The sequence below is a fragment of the Mycena indigotica genome, assembly GCF_014461135.1.
Source record: "Mycena indigotica strain 171206Taipei chromosome Unknown Mind.scaff0016, whole genome shotgun sequence".
Classification (NCBI taxonomy): domain Eukaryota; kingdom Fungi; phylum Basidiomycota; class Agaricomycetes; order Agaricales; family Mycenaceae; genus Mycena; species Mycena indigotica.
Window position 1 is genome coordinate 271,209 of NW_023503015.1, and position 18,378 is coordinate 289,586.

An 18,378-nucleotide genomic window follows, 5' to 3' on the forward strand; every position below is an offset into this window, starting at 1 on the left:
ACCCAATTGTCGTCATATTTTGACACATAATCGTGATATTCAGTGTTCTACAAACAACAACGTAGGTAGATGCGGTCCTCGACCGTTAATTTGTACAACTTGGTACAGCTCGGATAAGCTCGGGAACGCCCCGAGCAATATCTGAGGGATAAATAAATTTGGCCGTTGCCACCAGTGCGCCGCATTGCGCCGGCCAGGAATGAGTCGACAAGCTTATGCGCTCTTGTAGCCGTACACTGGCCCGCCATCCTCCCGAAGGGTCACTTTGGTCATCGCGATGTTGAGAGTGCCGGTCTGCGTTTGGCCGTTCGTGCCGTTGTATCCGCCGCGGGAGGTCACCGCTCCGTTCGAGTCACTCAGCGACGCATTGAGCGCGCGCAGGGTTTGTCTTGAGTTGAGCGAAGCGAGAAGGGAGTTGGCGAAGACTGGAGCATGGAGGGTAAGCAGCGATCAGGAAAGGAAGACGATCAGAGAAACCAACGTACGACGCGCTTTGACGAACTGAATGCCGACCCAGACGACTATTTCAATTCAGCAAGTCTCTTGAAATAGCATCAAAAGGGACATACAGTTGGTTCTCTCTGCCTGGTAGAACGCCAGCGTCAAGACGCTGAAGATGCTGGTAATTAGCCCCGTCTCTGCAGTAAAGAATGAGCGGATATAGCAGGGTGGGCAGAGATTTACCGATGGTCCACATAATGAGCTTATCGACCAACGCACTGGTCCTCTGGAAACCTTTCGACCGGCTGGAAAGCAACAACAGGACGAGTGAAATGGTGATGACATTGTCGTTTATCAGATTGACGATCCAGGGTGTGAGCAGTAGCCAGCCATATTGATTGAGGAACGAGGGGATGTTCTTTGCCCCGATGGCAAGTGTCGTCGCGGCGATGGAGCCCACCAGGTAAGCCCCGCCCGTGATCCATAGCAAGAGGGGAATGATACGGACGAAACGGTTGGCTGCGAGATTCCATATGCGGAAGGCAAAGAAGGACTGCACTATAAAGTTAACCAGTGAGCATCAGAGGAAAGATAAGGATAAGGGATCTGCATACCCAAAGTCGTGATAATCGCGCCAAGAACAACCGACAACGCCAAACTAACAGGCATCTTTCCCAGTAGACTTCTAGGATTCCCGTAGTTGATGACAGCATAGAAATAATTTGCATGCCCAATGGAGGCCGCATGAGCGAACTCGAACATCCTGCTCAAGGTGGTGAGCCACGCAGAGGCCATAAACGTCTCAGAGCTCACCAGACGAAAGCCACCATTCCCTTCAAGGTCCACGGGTCATCTTGGAATCGCCCGTAGTACAGATATGCTTGAACGGTCGTGATTCCGAAAAGAACGTATGAGCAGAGAGTCCCGATGAGAAGAGCGCCTACAAATCATTCAGTGCAGTTAGGGGTCGCGGTTCATCGCGTACCAACGGTTGGCGCGGCATCAAAGTGCGCCAGTGGATTCGGAGCAGCGGACATCGCTGGAAGCGGGAATGAATGGGAACTGCGAAGAAAAGACCGAAGGGTTAGGCCGGGGAAGACGAAGACGAAGACACCCTTCCGGCTATGGGTTATAAGCCCAAGATTGGGTCTTCCATCCCCATCGGTAAACAGATGGCATCTCCGTCTGCAACAAGCGAAGAATAGATAGGAATAGATCTAGACTGGTGCCATGTGAGATTTACGCTGTGTCCTGACTCTTTGGTCGATTGATGCGTGGAGACGGAGTGCATGTGCAGCCAAGTTGGAGCCAAGTCCCTTTTGCCATCATACGTGAGCAGGCCGTCGCAAGCCATCGAGCAACCAAGAGCATACACGGGTGTCAGTTGCCGATGAGATTTGTATTGCGGAAGGTCGATGTTTTCTCCGGGGGAAGCCAGCGGGAAGCCCAGGGCGTCAGGGCGGGCAGAAGCCTGCAAACGGACGCGGTGATTGCGTCATCAAGTTACGGTCACCTCGTGACAGCCTCGATCAGTGTGACTCCACGTGCGTGCGTGGCTTCCCGTTTCACCACCACGAGCCCGAGGTCCCATGGCAGGCCGACGCCTCTCCGAATGTAGGACCGCGTCGATCTTGATCGCCCCGAAATCTCCTTCGTCTGATCCACACCTCAATCCCGAGTAATCAGGCTGAGCAATATGCAAATGGATTGCTTCTTCAAGATATGTTTCTCGATGGCATCATGTCGTTGCCCGTTGCAATTCTCAATCTCGGCGCAGGACCTCATGAGACCTCATGATGGCTCTCCGTGGTTCCCCATCTGAATCCGAATACGACTGCACGATGCCGATAACCACGTTTCATTCGTTTCTATGCATTTATTTACCCCACTCCGGCTTCACTTTTGACCTCGCTCACCATGGCTGCGCAAGCCTCAGCGCACCCCCCGCCCATGTCGTCCGAGAGCGAAGCCAAGTGGTCGCACGAGTCTCAATCTCCCTCCGCGTCGCTCGTTCCCGCGCTTCGCCACAAAGTCGACGATGATGCTCAAAACGGGGGTGGACAGCCAATGCAGCGCGACTGGCGCTTTTGGTGCATCATCCTCTCCCTTGCGATATGTATGGTCTTGACTGCAATGGAATTCGTATGTTTTTCTTCATTCCTTTTTCCTGTCTGAAACAAGTGTTACAGAGCTCTGTCGCGACTGCCCTGCCGGTTATCGCACAAGAGCTGGAAGGCACACAGTACATCTGGGTCGGGTCTGCTTACAACCTCGGCTCAACAGTGCTCCTCCCGTTTTGCGGAGGGCTTGCTCAGGTGAGCGTGTTCAATGTTACCTCGAGATCATTCGTGGCCAAAGAGAATAATCCCATGCTGATGGCTGCACGTGTTCTGCAGATCTTTGGTCGCCGTGCTGTCATGCTCCTCGGAATAGCCATTTTTTCCATCGGCAGCGCGTTATGCGGGGCAGCGACGAGCATGAACTTCCTGATTGGGGGCCGCAGTGCGTTATCTTACAAGTCTTCAAATTCGTACTCTGACCCCCGACAATTAGCCGTTCAGGGTCTTGGCGCTGGCGCGATCACAGCATTGATCCAGATTATCATCGCAGATTTAGTGCCACTAAAGGATCGAGGTGCATTCAATGGCATAATCGCGCTGTACGTTCTCGTGTCTTCTGTCATTCAAACGTCTAATAGACTTTCTCAATTCAGTGCATTCGCGATTGGGAGTGGGACTGGACCTGTCGTTGGCGGTGCGCTTGCCCAACACGGTCAATGGCGCTGGCTCTTCTACCTCAATCTCCCCATATGCGCTGTCGCAGCAATTCTTGTTGCCGTATTCTTACGGCTCAAGACTCCAACCGTACCCTTCGGCGAAAAAATGAGGAGGCTGGACTGGATGTAACTATATTTCTGCACTACAGTATGGAATTATTGTGCTGATGTCGACTGTGCAGCGGCAATGCCATTATTGTCTCTTCGACCACATCCATCGTCATCGCTTTAACTTGGGCAGGCACGCAACATCCTTGGTCGTCGCCCAAGGTTTTGGTCCCGCTGATAGTCGGCTTCGCGGGACTCGCTGGTTTTCTGATATACGAGGCCAATGTACCAGAATATCCCATTGTGCGTTCGGCCGCCTGATTCGACCAGTTTCCCATGCTGATCTTTGCCCAGGTCCCAATTAGCTTGATGAAAAGCCGCACCGCGCTTAGCGGATATACCCAGAACTTCTTCAATGGCATTGTTCTCTCCACCCTTGCTTGTAAGTCATACTTTTCAGCTAATGTGACACTAGCATACTAATTATTAAGATTGGCTGCCGTCGTTCTTCCAGGCTTGCAAGGATGCATCACCCATCGCGGCAGGCGTCGATATTTTTGGCGCTTCACAGACTATTGCGCCGTCCTCGCTCGTCGCTGGCCTTATAATCCAGCGTTTTTCGCGGTATCGCCAGCCGATGTGGTTCGGCTGGAGCATTGTCATCTTGGGTGCCGCTCTCTACGGCCAGATCAACGAAAACACCTCTCGGGCGACCAACTTTGGGGTCCAAGTCCTCTTAGGCGTGGGCATTGGCATCAACTATGTTGCAGCCTACTTCCCAGTTCTCGCCCCCATTCCGGTAACCCAATCCGCACCCGCACTCGCCTTCTTTGTGTTCCTCCGCAACTTCGCGCTCATCTGGGGCGTGACTATCGGCGGCACTATCGTCCAGAACCAATTGGCTAGCCACCTCCCGCCGGACTTCCTCGCCCGGTTCCCCTCTTCCTCTGGCAGCCACGGCGCAGAGATTGCATTCGAGGTTATCCCGCGGATTCGCCATCTGCCCCAGCCGTTGAAGGACCAAGTGCGCGCAGCGTTCGCGCAAGCTTTCCAGGTCGTCTGGAATACCCTTGCGGGCCTCGGGGGCCTCGGACTCTTGGTGAGCTTCGCGATGAAGGCGCTGCCACTGCATACCCAAGTTGACGAGGCGTGGGGTCGGGAGACCGCCAAATCTGGGGCAGCTGATGTCGAGGCTGGGAGGGAAGAGCGCAAAGACCCGGTGCACGGGTAAATGGCATATACCATCGAGTTCATTCGTCCACTCTCTGATCAGTGCATCAATAAAACCGAAGACGCCCCCAATCACTTGTAGCATGTATCAGAGCCCTATTCATGTAGCCACATTCATAGAAGATATGTACCACACGACTCGTTAACAGTTCCATCATATGTCAGCTATCAGTCGAAAAGCGAATCAATTGTGCTGGCAATGCGCCGGGCCACGCGGAACTATCCGCGGATTGTCGATGCCCACGTTGGATCGAAACGCCGTGTGTAACCGACAAGAGAGGGCCTCCGCAGACATCAGATTTCATGCCATCAAGCACAACATTCACGACCGGCCCGAGTTCACGACTGAACTCTTGGTTGATCGATAGTTCTCAGTTCCACAGGAATACTACTAGTAGTACAGTATGGTGATCAATTTTGGACCGACCGCGCCCGGATGATTTGGACCAGAAGTATGAAGCGAACGTGCCTTCAATTGAAGCGCAAGATCTATCAGTGATGAGATAGTAGAAGCCAGCTACGTAGAGCGGCAACAGCTCATCAGGATTCAGCAGTCACCAAGTGAACAAAAGAAGAGCGCCTAAACGGTTAATAAAGTTCAAATAAACTTCCGAGTTCGACTCTCTGTGGTCATCTGAGCCAATGACTTTGATGCAGTGTGAGGTCGTGGGATGCAGCTTAACGTACCCCGCATTGGCCAACGCCCCCATCCAAGATTGGCTCGACTTATCTTATCAGTCGCGATTTCTAATGTGCGCTGATGGCGCAACGTGATGCGAGGTCAACGATAAGATATCATCGGAGATGTCCTTCCAGTTAAGCACTTTATCAGGCTGAGGACGACCGAAGGCAAAGGGTGCAGCGCAACAGAGCGCAACATAGTACCTGCAGCTGGCTCGGAAGATGGTTTGAAAAGTACACGTGACTTCAATCTTCCTTGCCCGAACCCTTCAACTTCTTGTTGTCTGTATGCCGCCAGCCGTCGCACTACGCGCTCAAATCGCCGATATTGATGCTCAAATACGCGATCATGAGACGTCTATCTCTTCCCTCCTCTCCAAACGGGAACAGCTCGACAGCGAGCTGAAAGCCATTGTCTACCCAATCCACACCCTTCCTATCGAACTTCTGGTCAAGATATTCCAACATGCCTGTGCGGACCAAAACATCCCTCACTTTAGACTCACGGTTGCGGCAGTCTGCCGCGTCTGGCTGGACACAGCGCTGACAACGAGCAGTCTTTGGCAGCGCTTGGTATTCAGGTGCAAGTCCGCCTCTCCAGAAGTGCAGGAGATCTTGCGGACCTGGCTATCTCGCTCCAAAATACTCCCTCTCGATATCATAATCACCCTGCCTCTCGCTGTGGAGGACGCCAACATCGTCATGCTGCTGTTAGCGGAGTTTAGCTCGCGTTGGCGCTTCGCAGGGTTCCACAAAGAACGCCGATTGGGTGGCCCGCGTGGGCCGTCTATTCAAGTCACTTCGGAGGCGTTTCCGGCCTCACTTCCCCTTCTCGAAACTCTTGAATTCTACGCTCAGTTCGAGTTGGCAAGGAACAGCCGAGAAGCGTCTTCAAGCTGGCCTGCCCTGAGAAAGCTCGTGCTATGGGGATGCACCCCCCCTGTCGTTGTGTCGTTTGAAAACCTCACACGTCTCGAGATTGGCAACTTATCTGTCCAAAAGGCCCTCATCATGCTGCAGCAGTGTCCGTTGCTAGAGAATTTGAATCTCGATTCATACCATCACGACGACGACTCCGAGACGGGGGTTGTGCCCCAGATTCCTCTAGCTCTTACCCACCTGCACACCCTGGAGCTTCACATTGGTGAAGCCCATGTCCTGCCCGCCCTCGTCCTTCCTGCGCTCAAGTCCGTGATTTTGGACGTCCAACCACCGGAAATGGGGATTCCAGTTCTTCGCTCCCTCTTCGAACGGTCAAGATGTCAAGTTGAAACTGTGCGCATTGTGTCATACACCTTTGCCCCATCATATGAATTCCTGGCGTCGCAACTTTTCCCAGCTATGCACTCTTTGGTCATCAGTTGCTTTTCAGGCATTACATCCGAGGACCTTTTATTGCTTAGCGGACTCGGCACACGGGGCTCCCTAGCGTGCATGAATTCCTTGACGATCACGTTGCTGCCCTCGGATGTTGACTCCTCTTCGCTCTTCATGTTTGCGAAGAGCCACGCGCAACAGCTTCATGACCGGAGCCATTCAACCGGCACCTTGACAAATGACCAGGGAAACCAAGGGCCATTCAAGCTTGAAATCCGCACAATAAAACGAACGCTAATGATACCTATCAAAACAGCGGTTGAACTACTTCGCTCGGCCGAATGGAATGATATAATTGACGTGCGGTTTGAGGAGGGGACGTTGCTGGACTCCGACAACTTCGAGTTCTTGTGAGTTAATATATATACAGACTTTTTGTCATTCGAAGCCAGTGAGTTAGCTTAACATAGATACAACGAGTGTCCTGTGCGAGCTCGTAAAGCACGGGTAACATCAGCAGCAGTGACAGTGTTTCTGCGATTACAAGTCAGGCCTCTGAGACGAGAAAACTGAAGCGGTGGCGCACCGCCAATTGTGTGTAGTGTGCAGTATCGTGTCACGGACCACATCGTCCAAGAACTTCTTTAACAGGCATCGGGTTTCTTCGTAGATGAGGTTTGATGTACGCTTGGTCCCTCCACGGCGTGCAAGACGGCAAATATCAGGTTTGGTTATGCCTATCTAATAGGTTATCGACAAAGAGATGGCTGGTGCATAACGCACTTTGGATTGTGTCAGGTATCCGCCGATGGCAGCACCTCTTTGCACCACTATACGCCGGACGCTTATGTGGCCGACTGAGCGTCTGAATAGAGAATATAAATGACTGGGCACCTTATATCCCTTCCTCCAAATGGTCATGCGAGAGATGGGAGTAGGAGTCAAGGGATAATTGGTGTGGGAAATCCAGCTTTGATGCGTATTGGGCCGAGCGGATCAACACTTGGCACTGACTCAGACTTGTCTCCCACGACCAACCATCGATTGGCCATCGACGAGAACGAGCCACGCGTCATGCAGCTCCTCGGAACGCCCCACAGCCTAAAATTGTCGACAAAGCGACAGTTTATCACAGTTGACATCTACCTCTGTCCAATGACTGGCCCATAGGTGAGGCGCTTCCGAATAGATTTTGTTGCGGGCGCTCACCTTTGAACTCCAAGGCACAGACAAGTTATCTGCGGCCGCAAATCAATATCCAATTGACGATCTCAGAGGACCGCCCGATGTTCGGTTGCGGGCGGCGTTGAGACCCTTAATTCATGGTCAAGCCATGCGTGAAGACGGCGTTAAGCGCATAAAGAGCGTCCGTAACTTGAACTCGACCTCGTCATAACCCAGACACGCCTCCTCTCCCGCTCAAGAACGCAAGGCACCCGTCATTGTCCGGATCTAGCCACCAGGCCAAGTCGGGCGGTCCGCGGGCGGTCAAACTATCTTCTCGTTTCCGCCACACCCCCCGAGCTTGTTCCTTCCTCCTTCAACGTTGCCCGACCGAGTGCGCTGGGTCCACCCGTATCCATCTCGACCAACCCGCGACTGAATACACTTTATAAAGGAACGGCCTTGGTCAGTACATTCAGGGTAAAGCGGGAGAACCACACGAAGAAGCTTTAGTCTGGGCAGCACTATATATACCGCTGTAAGTCCATGTGCAAAACCGGTAGTCGCGCTAACAAGGGTCTAGTTCCAATGCCATCTTCAACTCGTCCTCAACCCATTTTTGCGCCTCGAATCCCGGTCATTTATGTGCACTCTTTTCCGTTCACTTATGCTTCGCCTAACTATACACTAGGGCGCCGCTTCAATTGGAGCACCGGGTACCTTTTGCACCCTTACAAACCCAACTAAAGTACAACGGCTCATCGACACTTGGTGTGAAGTCGTTGGCCAGACTCCTGGACAAAGACCGGTTAGGGCGATCGACACATCGAATGTGTATGGGTTTGGGACAAGCGAGAAGGTGCGTGGCGTTTATTTTCCCTTAGGCTCAATCTTGACTTTCAATGGTAGCTCCTTGCTCAAACCAACCTCCATGGATCCGCCATCGACACCAAGTGAGTTGTTCCATTGACCTGCTAAGATGGCTCATGCTCACATGACGAAAGATTTTATCCTCTTTTACCTGGTGACCATTCCCGGACAAAACTTCGGCAAGCATATGAGCGGATGGTAGCAGCTTTGGGAGGAAGGCGGGTGAGAGTGCTATACCTTAACGCGTGGGTGGTTTCTTGGTGCTGTCTGACTGCCAACTGAGACCCCAACGCAGTCCAGACCGTGCCACGCCATTCTCCGAAACATTTGCTGCAATGGACGAGCTGTACAGGGAAGGCGGATTGTAGGTCGCACTATACCCCACTCAAGTTCATCTCCAAACAAACCTTGCCAGTGAAATGCTCGGCCTGAGCAACTACCGCAGTTACGAGGTCGCCGAAATTATGACGCTGTGTCAGGCGAATCGGTGGAATGCCCCTCGGGTGTACCAGGGAGTCTACAGCGCGATTGACAGGACCGCGGAGAACGAGTTCAGTCTAGTCTAATCTCGTCTCAAAGCAGACCCGGCTGCTGATGCAAGAATCGAATAGGCTGATTCCATGTCTTCGACATTTCAACATCAAATTCGCTGCATACAGTCCTCTGGCCGGCGGGTATCTTGTCGGCGGGATGCTGTTCGACCCGGAGTCCGTCCCTTCTGACGACGGCATTGATGTCAAATTGGAAGAGCTCAACCTCCAAGAACGCTCGACACACTCACCCCACCCACCATTACGCGCGATACAACGACGATTGAAGGGGAGCGGGAGTAATTTCGACCCACAGAACCCGTTTGGCATGTGGTACCAGAACCGCTACCTGCATCCCAGCATGAATGATGCGGTTATGGTGCTGACAGCTGTCTTGGTGGGTTGTTCTGCCCCTTGCCGGCGCACTATTACTGAGAGAAGCATATACAGCAACGCTATAACCTCAGTTTACACGAAGCCTCCGTCAGATGGCTGCAGCATCACAGTGCGATGCTTCCCACCGACATCGGTATTGTATTTGGGGGGACAAGACCAGATCACGTGAGGGAGACCTTGGGATACTGGTATGTCCGCATCTCTCGTTCTCCGGCTTCCAGCTCATCTTGTGACGAATTTAGCATGTATGGCCCACTACCAGACGCTGTTGTCGACGCGTTCGATGAATGCTATGCCAGCGTCAAGCTGGATGGAGGATTACCTGGGTATTGGTGCGATCCGGCGTGGTATAATCCGGGCGTGCATGGATACTGAGCAGTAATAGTGAACGATGATTGCCGGCGGGCGGGCCTTCTAGTGGCCAGAGGCGCATTTGACGCTTCGACGCGTGAGACTGTACTTTTATAATCACACGCTCTCGATCCCTCTTCGTAGTAAGAGGCTGGTTTTTTGGAAGTAGGAGGTATAACCTGGGTGGAATATAAACGAGTGTCACTGGATTACGTCAAGGACCCGCATAACAACTCGATCCTGCTGCTGCCACTGACGGTAAGCGACTCGACGGCTCGTTGGATGATTTCTTCACACAGATGTTCAGCTGCAGCAGTGACCGTCGTGAGTCGTCAATGTTAGTCAGCCTCCAGATGCTATTGGTTGAGTTGAGGTTGTTTGTTGTGTGAACCAAAACTCTTCTTAGTCACTTGCTGACAAGTTGCTGTAACTACTATGCTCTGTTTGTCTCGCTGCGCGTCGGCCTGTTATCATGGGGATCGGGAAGTTAGCTGACGAACGAAGTGACCCAAAAAAGTTTTGCAACTGCCGATGTCGGCCCGAATGACGATTGAGAGCAGATTGAGAGGCCTATGCATGTGCACTTTAGGTATGTATGCGGACTGGTTCAACTAATGTTCAACTATCTTGATGCCGTGAGCTTCCGGCTTCTACAGATGTAGACTCGAACCAGTCGCATCGCGGACGTGACAAAATCGGTCACTGCGATAGCGACTGGAACAGAATCACCGGCGCCTTAGGCACACGAGCCGAAACCGGGTGGAATTAATGACTCAGCCAGGGTCTTGGGACAAAGTTTGAATTTTCACAAATTTTAAAGTACCAGTAGATAGCGCTCGTAAATGCGAATCTCGCTATGTTTTTATTTTTTCGAAATTCCAAGAATTGACGACGCAAATGAGCAATCTTTCTGCGCTGATCAATTAGGGGCTTGCTCGATGCCTTTCGTCCCCGTTGACTCTATCGACCCGCAGCGACTCAAAATCGCCAGAGAAACACTATGTAGTGTCTTCAACATCCCCTCCCTTCACCCATTTCAAGAGAAGGTCGGCCTGAACGTGCTTCAAGGCAAGCATACCATGCTGGATGTCCCCACAGGAGGAGGCAAAACCCTCGCATTTTGGTTCGCCCTCTTCTACTACTGGCAGCCTGGGTGCACAGACGAAGCCTCCAACAAGATAGTCCTTGTTATTGGGCCGCTAGTCGCGCTTCTAGAGGCCCAAGCCCAGCTGCTCAATTCCAAAGGCATTCCAGCCATAGCTGTTACCTCAAACACTCCAGACCTTGAGCAGGCATTAACTGTATGTCAGGAGGCTTCTATAACTGCTTCATTGACTTACCTAGACCAAGAAACTGGGACAAAATCAGTATCGCGTTGGTTTTCTCGGGCCAGAGATGGGTCTCACGCCGCTATTCCACGAGAAAGTGCTAAACAGCATACCATTCACAAAGAATATAATCAACCTTATTATCGACGAGGTACACTGCATTTCCGAGTGGGGGACCAACGACTTTCGCCCAGAGTACCGCAAGATTGTTGAGCTTGCGGCGCGACTGCCTCCCGGGACCCCGATTACAGGAGCAACAGCCACGGCACCTGACGAAGTTATGCGCGACATCTTGGATGTCCTGGGACTTCCCGCGGATACTGCCAAAGTGCAGGTGTCGAACGCGAAACCAAATGTGTCGCTTGCAGTGCAGCAACTGCAGAATGAGCCGGACTCATTTGCCGACTTGTTGCTGCTCTTTCCCAATAGCATCAAGGCCCCCGAAGAGTTTCCACAAACTCTAATCTATGTAAATGACCGTCAGACTGCCGAAAAAATCCAGGATTTCCTTCGAGACCACGCACCATCGTGTTTTGATCCCAAGAAAGCATTCGAATTTTATCACCGACATGTTCATGAAGATCGGAAGGTCGACATCCAAACGCGAATTGCCAGCGGCGAGCTGCGCGCTGTCTCAGCAACAGATGCATTAGGCCTCGTGAGTGCCAGTGCAGCGCTGAAATTCACTAGAGCTTACCTCCACCAGGGAATGGACTTTCGCAGCATCGAGCGCGTCATCCTGTGGATGAAGCCCCGCACCTTTCTCTCTACAGTCCAAAAAATCGGTCGTTGTGCTCGAGATTTCACCAAACGTGGCGAGGCGGTCTTGTATATCACCAAGAACATGAGGACGCGTTGTTATGCCGAGTCGGAAAGCTTACGCGAGGATGTCGAGACTGGAAATGAAGGGTCGGAAGGGTCGGAAGATGAAGGGGAAGAGGTAGGGCACGATCGGGAGTTGGCGTTGGAGGAAATGGACCAGCAAGAGGGAGAGAATACCGAGGAGAGAGTGGACCGGCCGTCTTTCCAGCAACGCGTGTCTAAAAAGAAGAAGCAGTCAGAGATTCAATTGCGAGATGAACGATTTCTGCTCGAGTTCATCGTGACAGAAGCATGCCGTCGCCGAGTCTGGGACCGATTCTTTGGGAACGAAAGCAAAGGTAAGCTTGCGCTAGGTGTCGCGAAGTAAATGCTCACCGAATATACCAGCTACTCTGGCCCATTCATGTCCTCCCGGTCCATGCAGGCGTACCTGGGGATATTATGCATAACATGCCTGTTGTAAGCGAAGTGCTGTGATGCATCAAGATCACTCCGTCCAGAGTTGCCCTGATGCATCATGCAGCTCACTAATCCGACCCTGCGCTCCTGCCATCGCTCCCGACCGCGCTCCCGACCGCGCTCCCGACCCCGCCTGGGGCGCTGCTGACCTGCTAAGGCTTTGTCATGGGCTGATGGATCCGGGTGGATCCGCTCCCGCCCGGGTAGACTGCCGCCCGGCCACCCGGCCACCCGCCCGGCCGCCCTCCCGGCCGCCCTTCTGCCCGCCCTCCCTCGTTGCGCCCGCCCTCCTGCCCGCCCTCCTCCCCTCCCGTCCGCTCTCGTTGCGCCCGCCCTCCTGCTCGCTGTCCTCCAGGGCGGCACTGCGGATCTGCCCACGCTCTGACATATGCAGGTGAATGTGTTCCCCGCTGCCCGCTGCCCGCTGCCCACCGCCCGCCACTGGCCGTTATGCCGCTGGCCGTTGCCCTGCACTTGCTCGCCATCGTTACCAGCGCCGGTGCAGCACCTTAGCATTGTGATTGTGTCGACGGCGGGTGCGCAGTTCACTCCCTGTGCTTGGAATTTTATCACATTCTGATGCCAGCGATCAATCCCGGTCAATGACGTAGTTGGTTTTCAAGGCCAAACCGTCCTATGTATTGTCAAGTAATAACACAACACTTCTCATAATGATACTGGTTATAGTACCTACAGGACAGGTACACTTATGAGTACACGGTGACAAAGGCTTATCGACTATATTATTTCATGGCACTCATTTTTTGCAGGCGAGAATACTGTACAGTACAAGGAGCATGTAATCTACTTCTTGGCCCTAGGATGATGAATGAGGAACAAGTCATAATTCCGGTGTGGACTTACTTTTTCCGTGCCGGTTGGCTTGTTTCATGCCCCCCCTTGTCCCCCGTCTCACTCCGTTGGCGCTTTGAGCCGTGCGACATCTTCACCCCCCACTGCTCAATGTAGTCGATTCGGGTACTTTGTTTCCGCTCTCTCATTCCCCGCCCTTTCGGTTTTTCCCCCTTGCTGACATCGGGATTTGCAGCCCCTTCTCTCGTGTGTTCAGTACTGGGGCGGCCGGGACTCGTTAATGCGGGGACAATGTTGGTGCTTTCCGTGAAAACAGTGGCGGTCGCAACCACCGGCAATTTCGGGACCGACTCGACCGGGATGCTGATGGCTTGGGTTGAGGGTTCGGCAGATTGTTTGAAGGCCGAGAATACGGTGTCGGCAACAGCTTCAGAGGAACCACAAGGTGTGAGGAGGCCCTGAAGGGCGGGTTGTGCGGTAAACAATGTGTCGTTACGGTGGTTCAAGACATTGGGAGTTGGGAATGAGGGAGGTAAGAACGATGAAGGCGAGAATGATTGAGGCGACGATGACGGCGGTGCAAATGATGAAGGCGAGGGCGAGGGTGGCATAAACGACGGGGGCGAGAACGACGGGGGCGAGAACGACGGGGGCGAGAACGACCGGGGCGAGAACGATGGGGGCGAGAACGATGGCTGCACGAATGGCGGAGGCGAGAATGAAGGAGGGATTGGCTCAAATGCGCCAACGAGTTCCCACCAGTTGGGCCCGGCATAGCCGTTGGGTGATATATTCGCGCTATACTGAGCAAGATCAGGCGTCGGATTGGGCCTGTCGAGTACGGCGCCCGTCAATGAGCTGTCTGGAACAAGGCCAGCCGGAAAGATTTGCGACGAAGTAGAGAGGAGGGCGACTGGGTCCAGCGGGGCTTCAAACAAGGTCGTAAGGGGAGTGGGATGGGATGGGACAGTGGCGGGAGGCGGTGCTGGGACTGGTGCTGGGGCTGGGGCTGGGGGAATAGCCTCAGGGAGAACGGGGAGGTCTTGCGCTTTGCGGCGAACCCGGCGTGGCTTGGGAATCACGACGGCCGGGGTTTCAGGCTCTTCGTCGTCATCTTCAGTTTCATTGTCCTCAGTATTATTGAGGGCACGCCGTTTACGCTCCTCTTCCGCTGAAACCAAGTTGTTAGAGGGCAGAAAAGGGAGGCAACAGATGACGCACAAAAAACACCTTGCAAAAACGCATTGAACGGGACTTCAATAGCCTCCAAGAATGTAGGATGCGATTGCCGAAAGTTGTTGCCCTCTGCCGTTTCGCCCCAGCAGATGCTGTCGATAGATGATGAGTGGAAAAAGACAAGAGTGAATGGTCACGCACACTTTGACAGCGATCCGTCCTCCCAATCCTGGCACAATACCACCAGCAATCGTCATTCCTGCCCACCCGGAGAGCTGCTGTATGGTCTCGCCTGTCTGCATGATGACCTCGTCCAGGCTGTCGACACCGCTGTAACACTTGAGGCACAATATACACGGAATTAATCAAGCACGTACCGCTGATACTCTTCGGGGGTCTTCATCTCCGACTCCACATCTTCGAGCTTGAGTTTCTGCTTCTCCTTCTCCTCACGCTCCAGCGCAATCGCCGCCAGAACCTTCTCCCGCTCTTCCGGCGATGCCTTTGACCAGAGCTCATCGCGGACCGTCCGCTGAAGCTTCATCCTCGCCGACTGCATTGCCTTGACTCTTGCATTGCGAGCTTCAAAAGTCTCATCCTCTCCTCCCTCGGAAAGCTGGTCCGCATGTGCTGCTTCATTCATATCCAACCACCCTCGTTCGACAAGCTCAGCCTTGATCCTATCGCCGAATAACTTGGCAAACATTTCCGGCTCATGATGAACGCGGCCCTAACAACATGTGAGCGCGGAATGAGCAAGATAATATACGACGGACCGCCTTCTTTTCGATACTCTTGATGAAGGCTCTTGTAACTGTAGAAGCCACGCGGCTGCTTGCACCCCCTGCCAGTGTGGTCGATGTCCCAGTAGAGCCACGTACGCCTGAGCGCGAGACGCCGCGCTTTTTCTTGCTCTCCCGAAGTAGTAGGCTCATCAGTTGCTACAAAGCTCTTGTGAGTTGTCTCGTGTGTGAGCGAATTCAAATCTTACACCATTGCGCTTCTTTGTAGCCTGGGCAAGCTTTTGCTCCTCCTCCTGCGTTAGCGGACGTGTATTGGGCCCATAGGGAAGTGGTGGGATCATTGACAGCTCTTCGGGGAATGCAGAATACCATTTCTTCTGCAGCTTTGGCCAGAAAAGATGCGTGGTTTTTGAGGCTTGATGTTGCTGGAATGTCGACAGCTCAGCTTCGATGAACTGTCGCTGCTGAGGTGTTGTCCACGAGAGCCCGGGCATAGCAAGGAAAAAAAGGCAAGGGGTGGCTCCTCAAAACTTTGTGCTGACATGATCGACAACGAGCTGAATTTCACATCTTCGTAAGATACGACGCGTAAACTATCGGAGCGCTGACTCCTTGCGAGCTTCAATCTCCAGCCAATCGGGATAGGGATAGGGATAGAATTACCGCAGTGGTCCCGAATCGGAAAGCGTAGCGGGGTCCGTCTACATACTTACAGGCGTCTTGCAGTATGCTACGTATGTAACTAATCTCCACCGTTGTGAACAGCCAGCCCCAACCACTCGTCCCCTCCGATCGTGGCGTTGTAACCTCCCACGATAGGACATACGACGCCAACCTAGTTGTTACGCAACTAGGAGTCGGAAAGCAGTTCTCCACTTTCCCACATAAATCGTCAACATCCAGGGGAGTTGCAATTAAAAGCGAACCGTCTCGCAGTTTCAATGTTAGCTACATGTTGATATCTGGGTAAATGTTTAAGTCCGTCTGAACCCTGGTGGTACCCAAACAGGCCTCGCTTCAAATATCTCCAACACCTGATACACGAACTTTGCCATCCGTCCTGCCAGTGCCTGATCAAAGAGTAGCCTCTCCAACAGGGACTGAGCCGAGTGGGTTTGAGCATAGGCTATCAGGTCGGGATGGGTTGCGAAGACCTCACGCAAGAACTCGGCGCGCAGGGAAGTCAGCTCAGCGTGAGCAACACACACCAAGGTTGCGTGCGCCTCGTCTTCAATTGCCTGATGACAGAAACGGCAGAGACGATGTTCACGCGGAACCCTTGTTCGATATCGTCCCGGCTCTCGCAACACCGTAATCGCCAGTTGATGCTCTGATGTCATGAATCTCGTGAAGGCCTTGCGGCTCGGAGCATTCACCAGCCTAAGGTACGGTCGGAGCTGCACAATTGGGCACTTATCTCCGCCCAACTCGAGTCTTCTCCGGAGTAAGTTCAACTTTCTCGAGGAACGAACCTTCTCCTCGAGGAAGTGATGCGCCGATTGTTCAACTAATGCCGCGAGAGCGTTTAAACGCTCAACGCTGCTGAACTCCACCACAGGGGCGTTGACCGGAAAGTCCTCGAAGCGTGAAAGCACACCCTGCAAGTCCCTGACCCAAGAGATTTTCCCCTCAGCAGCGAGAGACAAAGAATCCAGATAAGCGGCCTTTGCCAGATGGCCGTTGGGCAGGTCTGCAAGATAAGTCCCAAAGCGCAGAGCCAAGATGGCTCGCCGGTATTCAATCGGAAGCAACCCAGATTCGGTATACAGCACCGCTCGCTCAGACCGCTTTCGCAATCCCAGAAGACGTCGAAGGTATAACTTCTGAGGTATCTGGAGAAGCGAAACGAGATTGTGGTCCACGTCAACCACTACCTCGCAGCCCGAAATAAGATGGGGGTCGACCCTTGCCTGATACAGCTGAATTCCCTCGTGCACCGGCAATGTCCCTGTCCTCGAGCTAACGGAGAAACATGCACGAGCAAGTCTGAGTGCCTTTGACGCCTTTGTCGAATAGTGTTTGTGAAAAATGTGTCGCTCCGTGGATGTAAACCATATGCCAATGAATTTGTATTCGTCCACAAGCAAAACAGCGTCACCGTTAACGTACAGAGGAGGGAGAGTCGGCGGCAGCGGTCCGAACACCATCCACTGGGTTTTTTGAACGCTGATCACCATAGAGTTGACGCTACACCATCGAGCGAAACAATGCAGTCGCCTTTGTAAGCCTTCGCGGGTCGTTGAGAAGATGGCAAGGTCGTCCGCATGCTCGATATGGGACATTGGTATTCCACTGAGCATGATATCATCTCCGTCCGTTGGAAACCAGTTCGGCAGGTCACCAAAGTAAAGATTCCACAACCCCGGCGATGCTGTGTCCCCCGTCAAGACGCCAATTAACGACTTGAAGGTTTGCGAGTATATACCTCCGTGTCGTACAATGTAGACCATGCGTGCATATATCATACGCAGCCAGTCGAACAGGGGGCCTGAAACTCCAGATTTGAACAGTTTGGCCCACAGAGTAGGAAGATCCGTCGAGGGAAAGGCGTTCTTGAGGTCAACAAAAGCAACATACAGGCATTTGCCTTGAGCCCATGCCCTTTCAATCGCGGCACGCAGGATGAACGGGTTGTTATTTGTTCGGTATCGCTTGCGAAAGCCATTTTGGGAAGGAGGGATTAGGCTTCGCTCCCGCGCCCACTCCTGAAGTCGAGAGTCGATGAGGAGTGTCATCATCTTCAAGAGACAGCATTCCAGTCCCACCAAACGGTAACTATCAGGATCAGCCGCTCTTTTCCCTGTCTTCAGGATTCCTACGAGCACGGTAGTCAACCACGTCTGTGGGGCATCGCGGGTATCAATACAAGTCTGGTGAAGCCGTCAGTGGTTTGCTTTTGTACAAGCAAAAGCTCCAAACATGCCTGGAATAACTGGAGTAAAAGCTCATTCGGCATCTCCAGTATCTTTCGGTAGGCGATTTTGTCTACTCCACCGGCACTCTTAGAGTTATGCTTGCGGATATGTAACTTGATCGACTCAATGTCCTCCAGCACGAATGGACGGGAGAAAGTCTCGTTTGGTGTTGTGTCGTACGTCACGTCGGGCAATTCCTCGGCCAGTCGCGCAAACTGATTCCTAGCCTGCTCGTCAAAGGTCCGTGGCAGCACAGTAGGCGGGTTTAATCGAGTTTCGAAAACACCCCGCAAATCTTCTGCTCCAACTTGTGCGTCG

The 18,378-nt window shown here is 53.0% G+C and overlaps 8 protein-coding genes across 8 annotated transcripts; 5 read left to right on the forward strand and 3 right to left on the reverse strand.

Annotated features, from left to right (window-relative positions):
• Positions 1 to 213: 213 nt before the first annotated feature.
• On the reverse strand, positions 214 to 1,478 carry MIND_01346700 (uncharacterized protein; the record flags this gene model as incomplete). Its single annotated transcript, XM_037369904.1, has 7 exons — positions 214 to 425; positions 486 to 521; positions 570 to 638; positions 685 to 999; positions 1,056 to 1,204; positions 1,255 to 1,381; positions 1,427 to 1,478. The coding sequence occupies 7 exons, from the start codon at positions 1,476 to 1,478 to the stop codon at positions 214 to 216; spliced, it is 960 nt and encodes a 319-aa protein (XP_037213460.1).
• An 880-nt stretch (positions 1,479 to 2,358) lies between these two features.
• On the forward strand, positions 2,359 to 4,496 carry MIND_01346800 (Iron permease; the record flags this gene model as incomplete). The annotated part of the gene is made up of 7 exons (XM_037369905.1): positions 2,359 to 2,583; positions 2,631 to 2,943; positions 2,995 to 3,100; positions 3,140 to 3,343; positions 3,400 to 3,568; positions 3,620 to 3,707; positions 3,757 to 4,496. The coding sequence occupies 7 exons, from the start codon at positions 2,359 to 2,361 to the stop codon at positions 4,494 to 4,496; spliced, it is 1,845 nt and encodes a 614-aa protein (XP_037213461.1).
• A 968-nt stretch (positions 4,497 to 5,464) lies between these two features.
• MIND_01346900 (F-box domain-containing protein) lies at positions 5,465 to 6,907 on the forward strand (the record flags this gene model as incomplete). Its single annotated transcript, XM_037369906.1, has 1 exon — positions 5,465 to 6,907. The coding sequence occupies one exon, from the start codon at positions 5,465 to 5,467 to the stop codon at positions 6,905 to 6,907; it is 1,443 nt and encodes a 480-aa protein (XP_037213462.1).
• A 47-nt stretch (positions 6,908 to 6,954) lies between these two features.
• On the reverse strand, positions 6,955 to 7,414 carry MIND_01347000 (Histone H4-like protein; the record flags this gene model as incomplete). The annotated part of the gene is made up of 4 exons (XM_037369907.1): positions 6,955 to 7,027; positions 7,080 to 7,230; positions 7,277 to 7,337; positions 7,388 to 7,414. 4 exons carry the CDS (start codon positions 7,412 to 7,414, stop codon positions 6,955 to 6,957), a joined length of 312 nt encoding a protein of 103 aa, XP_037213463.1.
• Positions 7,415 to 8,245: 831 nt separating this feature from the next.
• MIND_01347100 (Aflatoxin B1-aldehyde reductase) lies at positions 8,246 to 9,828 on the forward strand (the record flags this gene model as incomplete). The annotated part of the gene is made up of 9 exons (XM_037369908.1): positions 8,246 to 8,293; positions 8,349 to 8,516; positions 8,567 to 8,610; positions 8,662 to 8,772; positions 8,823 to 8,891; positions 8,943 to 9,030; positions 9,089 to 9,454; positions 9,508 to 9,641; positions 9,696 to 9,828. The coding sequence occupies 9 exons, from the start codon at positions 8,246 to 8,248 to the stop codon at positions 9,826 to 9,828; spliced, it is 1,161 nt and encodes a 386-aa protein (XP_037213464.1).
• A 914-nt stretch (positions 9,829 to 10,742) lies between these two features.
• On the forward strand, positions 10,743 to 12,321 carry MIND_01347200 (p-loop containing nucleoside triphosphate hydrolase protein; the record flags this gene model as incomplete). Its single annotated transcript, XM_037369909.1, has 3 exons — positions 10,743 to 11,105; positions 11,149 to 11,790; positions 11,839 to 12,321. 3 exons carry the CDS (start codon positions 10,743 to 10,745, stop codon positions 12,319 to 12,321), a joined length of 1,488 nt encoding a protein of 495 aa, XP_037213465.1.
• An 896-nt stretch (positions 12,322 to 13,217) lies between these two features.
• On the reverse strand, positions 13,218 to 15,639 carry MIND_01347300 (uncharacterized protein; the record flags this gene model as incomplete). The annotated part of the gene is made up of 7 exons (XM_037369910.1): positions 13,218 to 13,230; positions 13,278 to 14,397; positions 14,448 to 14,554; positions 14,604 to 14,732; positions 14,780 to 15,132; positions 15,179 to 15,343; positions 15,394 to 15,639. 7 exons carry the CDS (start codon positions 15,637 to 15,639, stop codon positions 13,218 to 13,220), a joined length of 2,133 nt encoding a protein of 710 aa, XP_037213466.1.
• MIND_01347400 (uncharacterized protein) lies at positions 15,201 to 15,599 on the forward strand (the record flags this gene model as incomplete). The annotated part of the gene is made up of 2 exons (XM_037369911.1): positions 15,201 to 15,356; positions 15,414 to 15,599. 2 exons carry the CDS (start codon positions 15,201 to 15,203, stop codon positions 15,597 to 15,599), a joined length of 342 nt encoding a protein of 113 aa, XP_037213467.1.
• Positions 15,640 to 18,378: the final 2,739 nt, after the last annotated feature.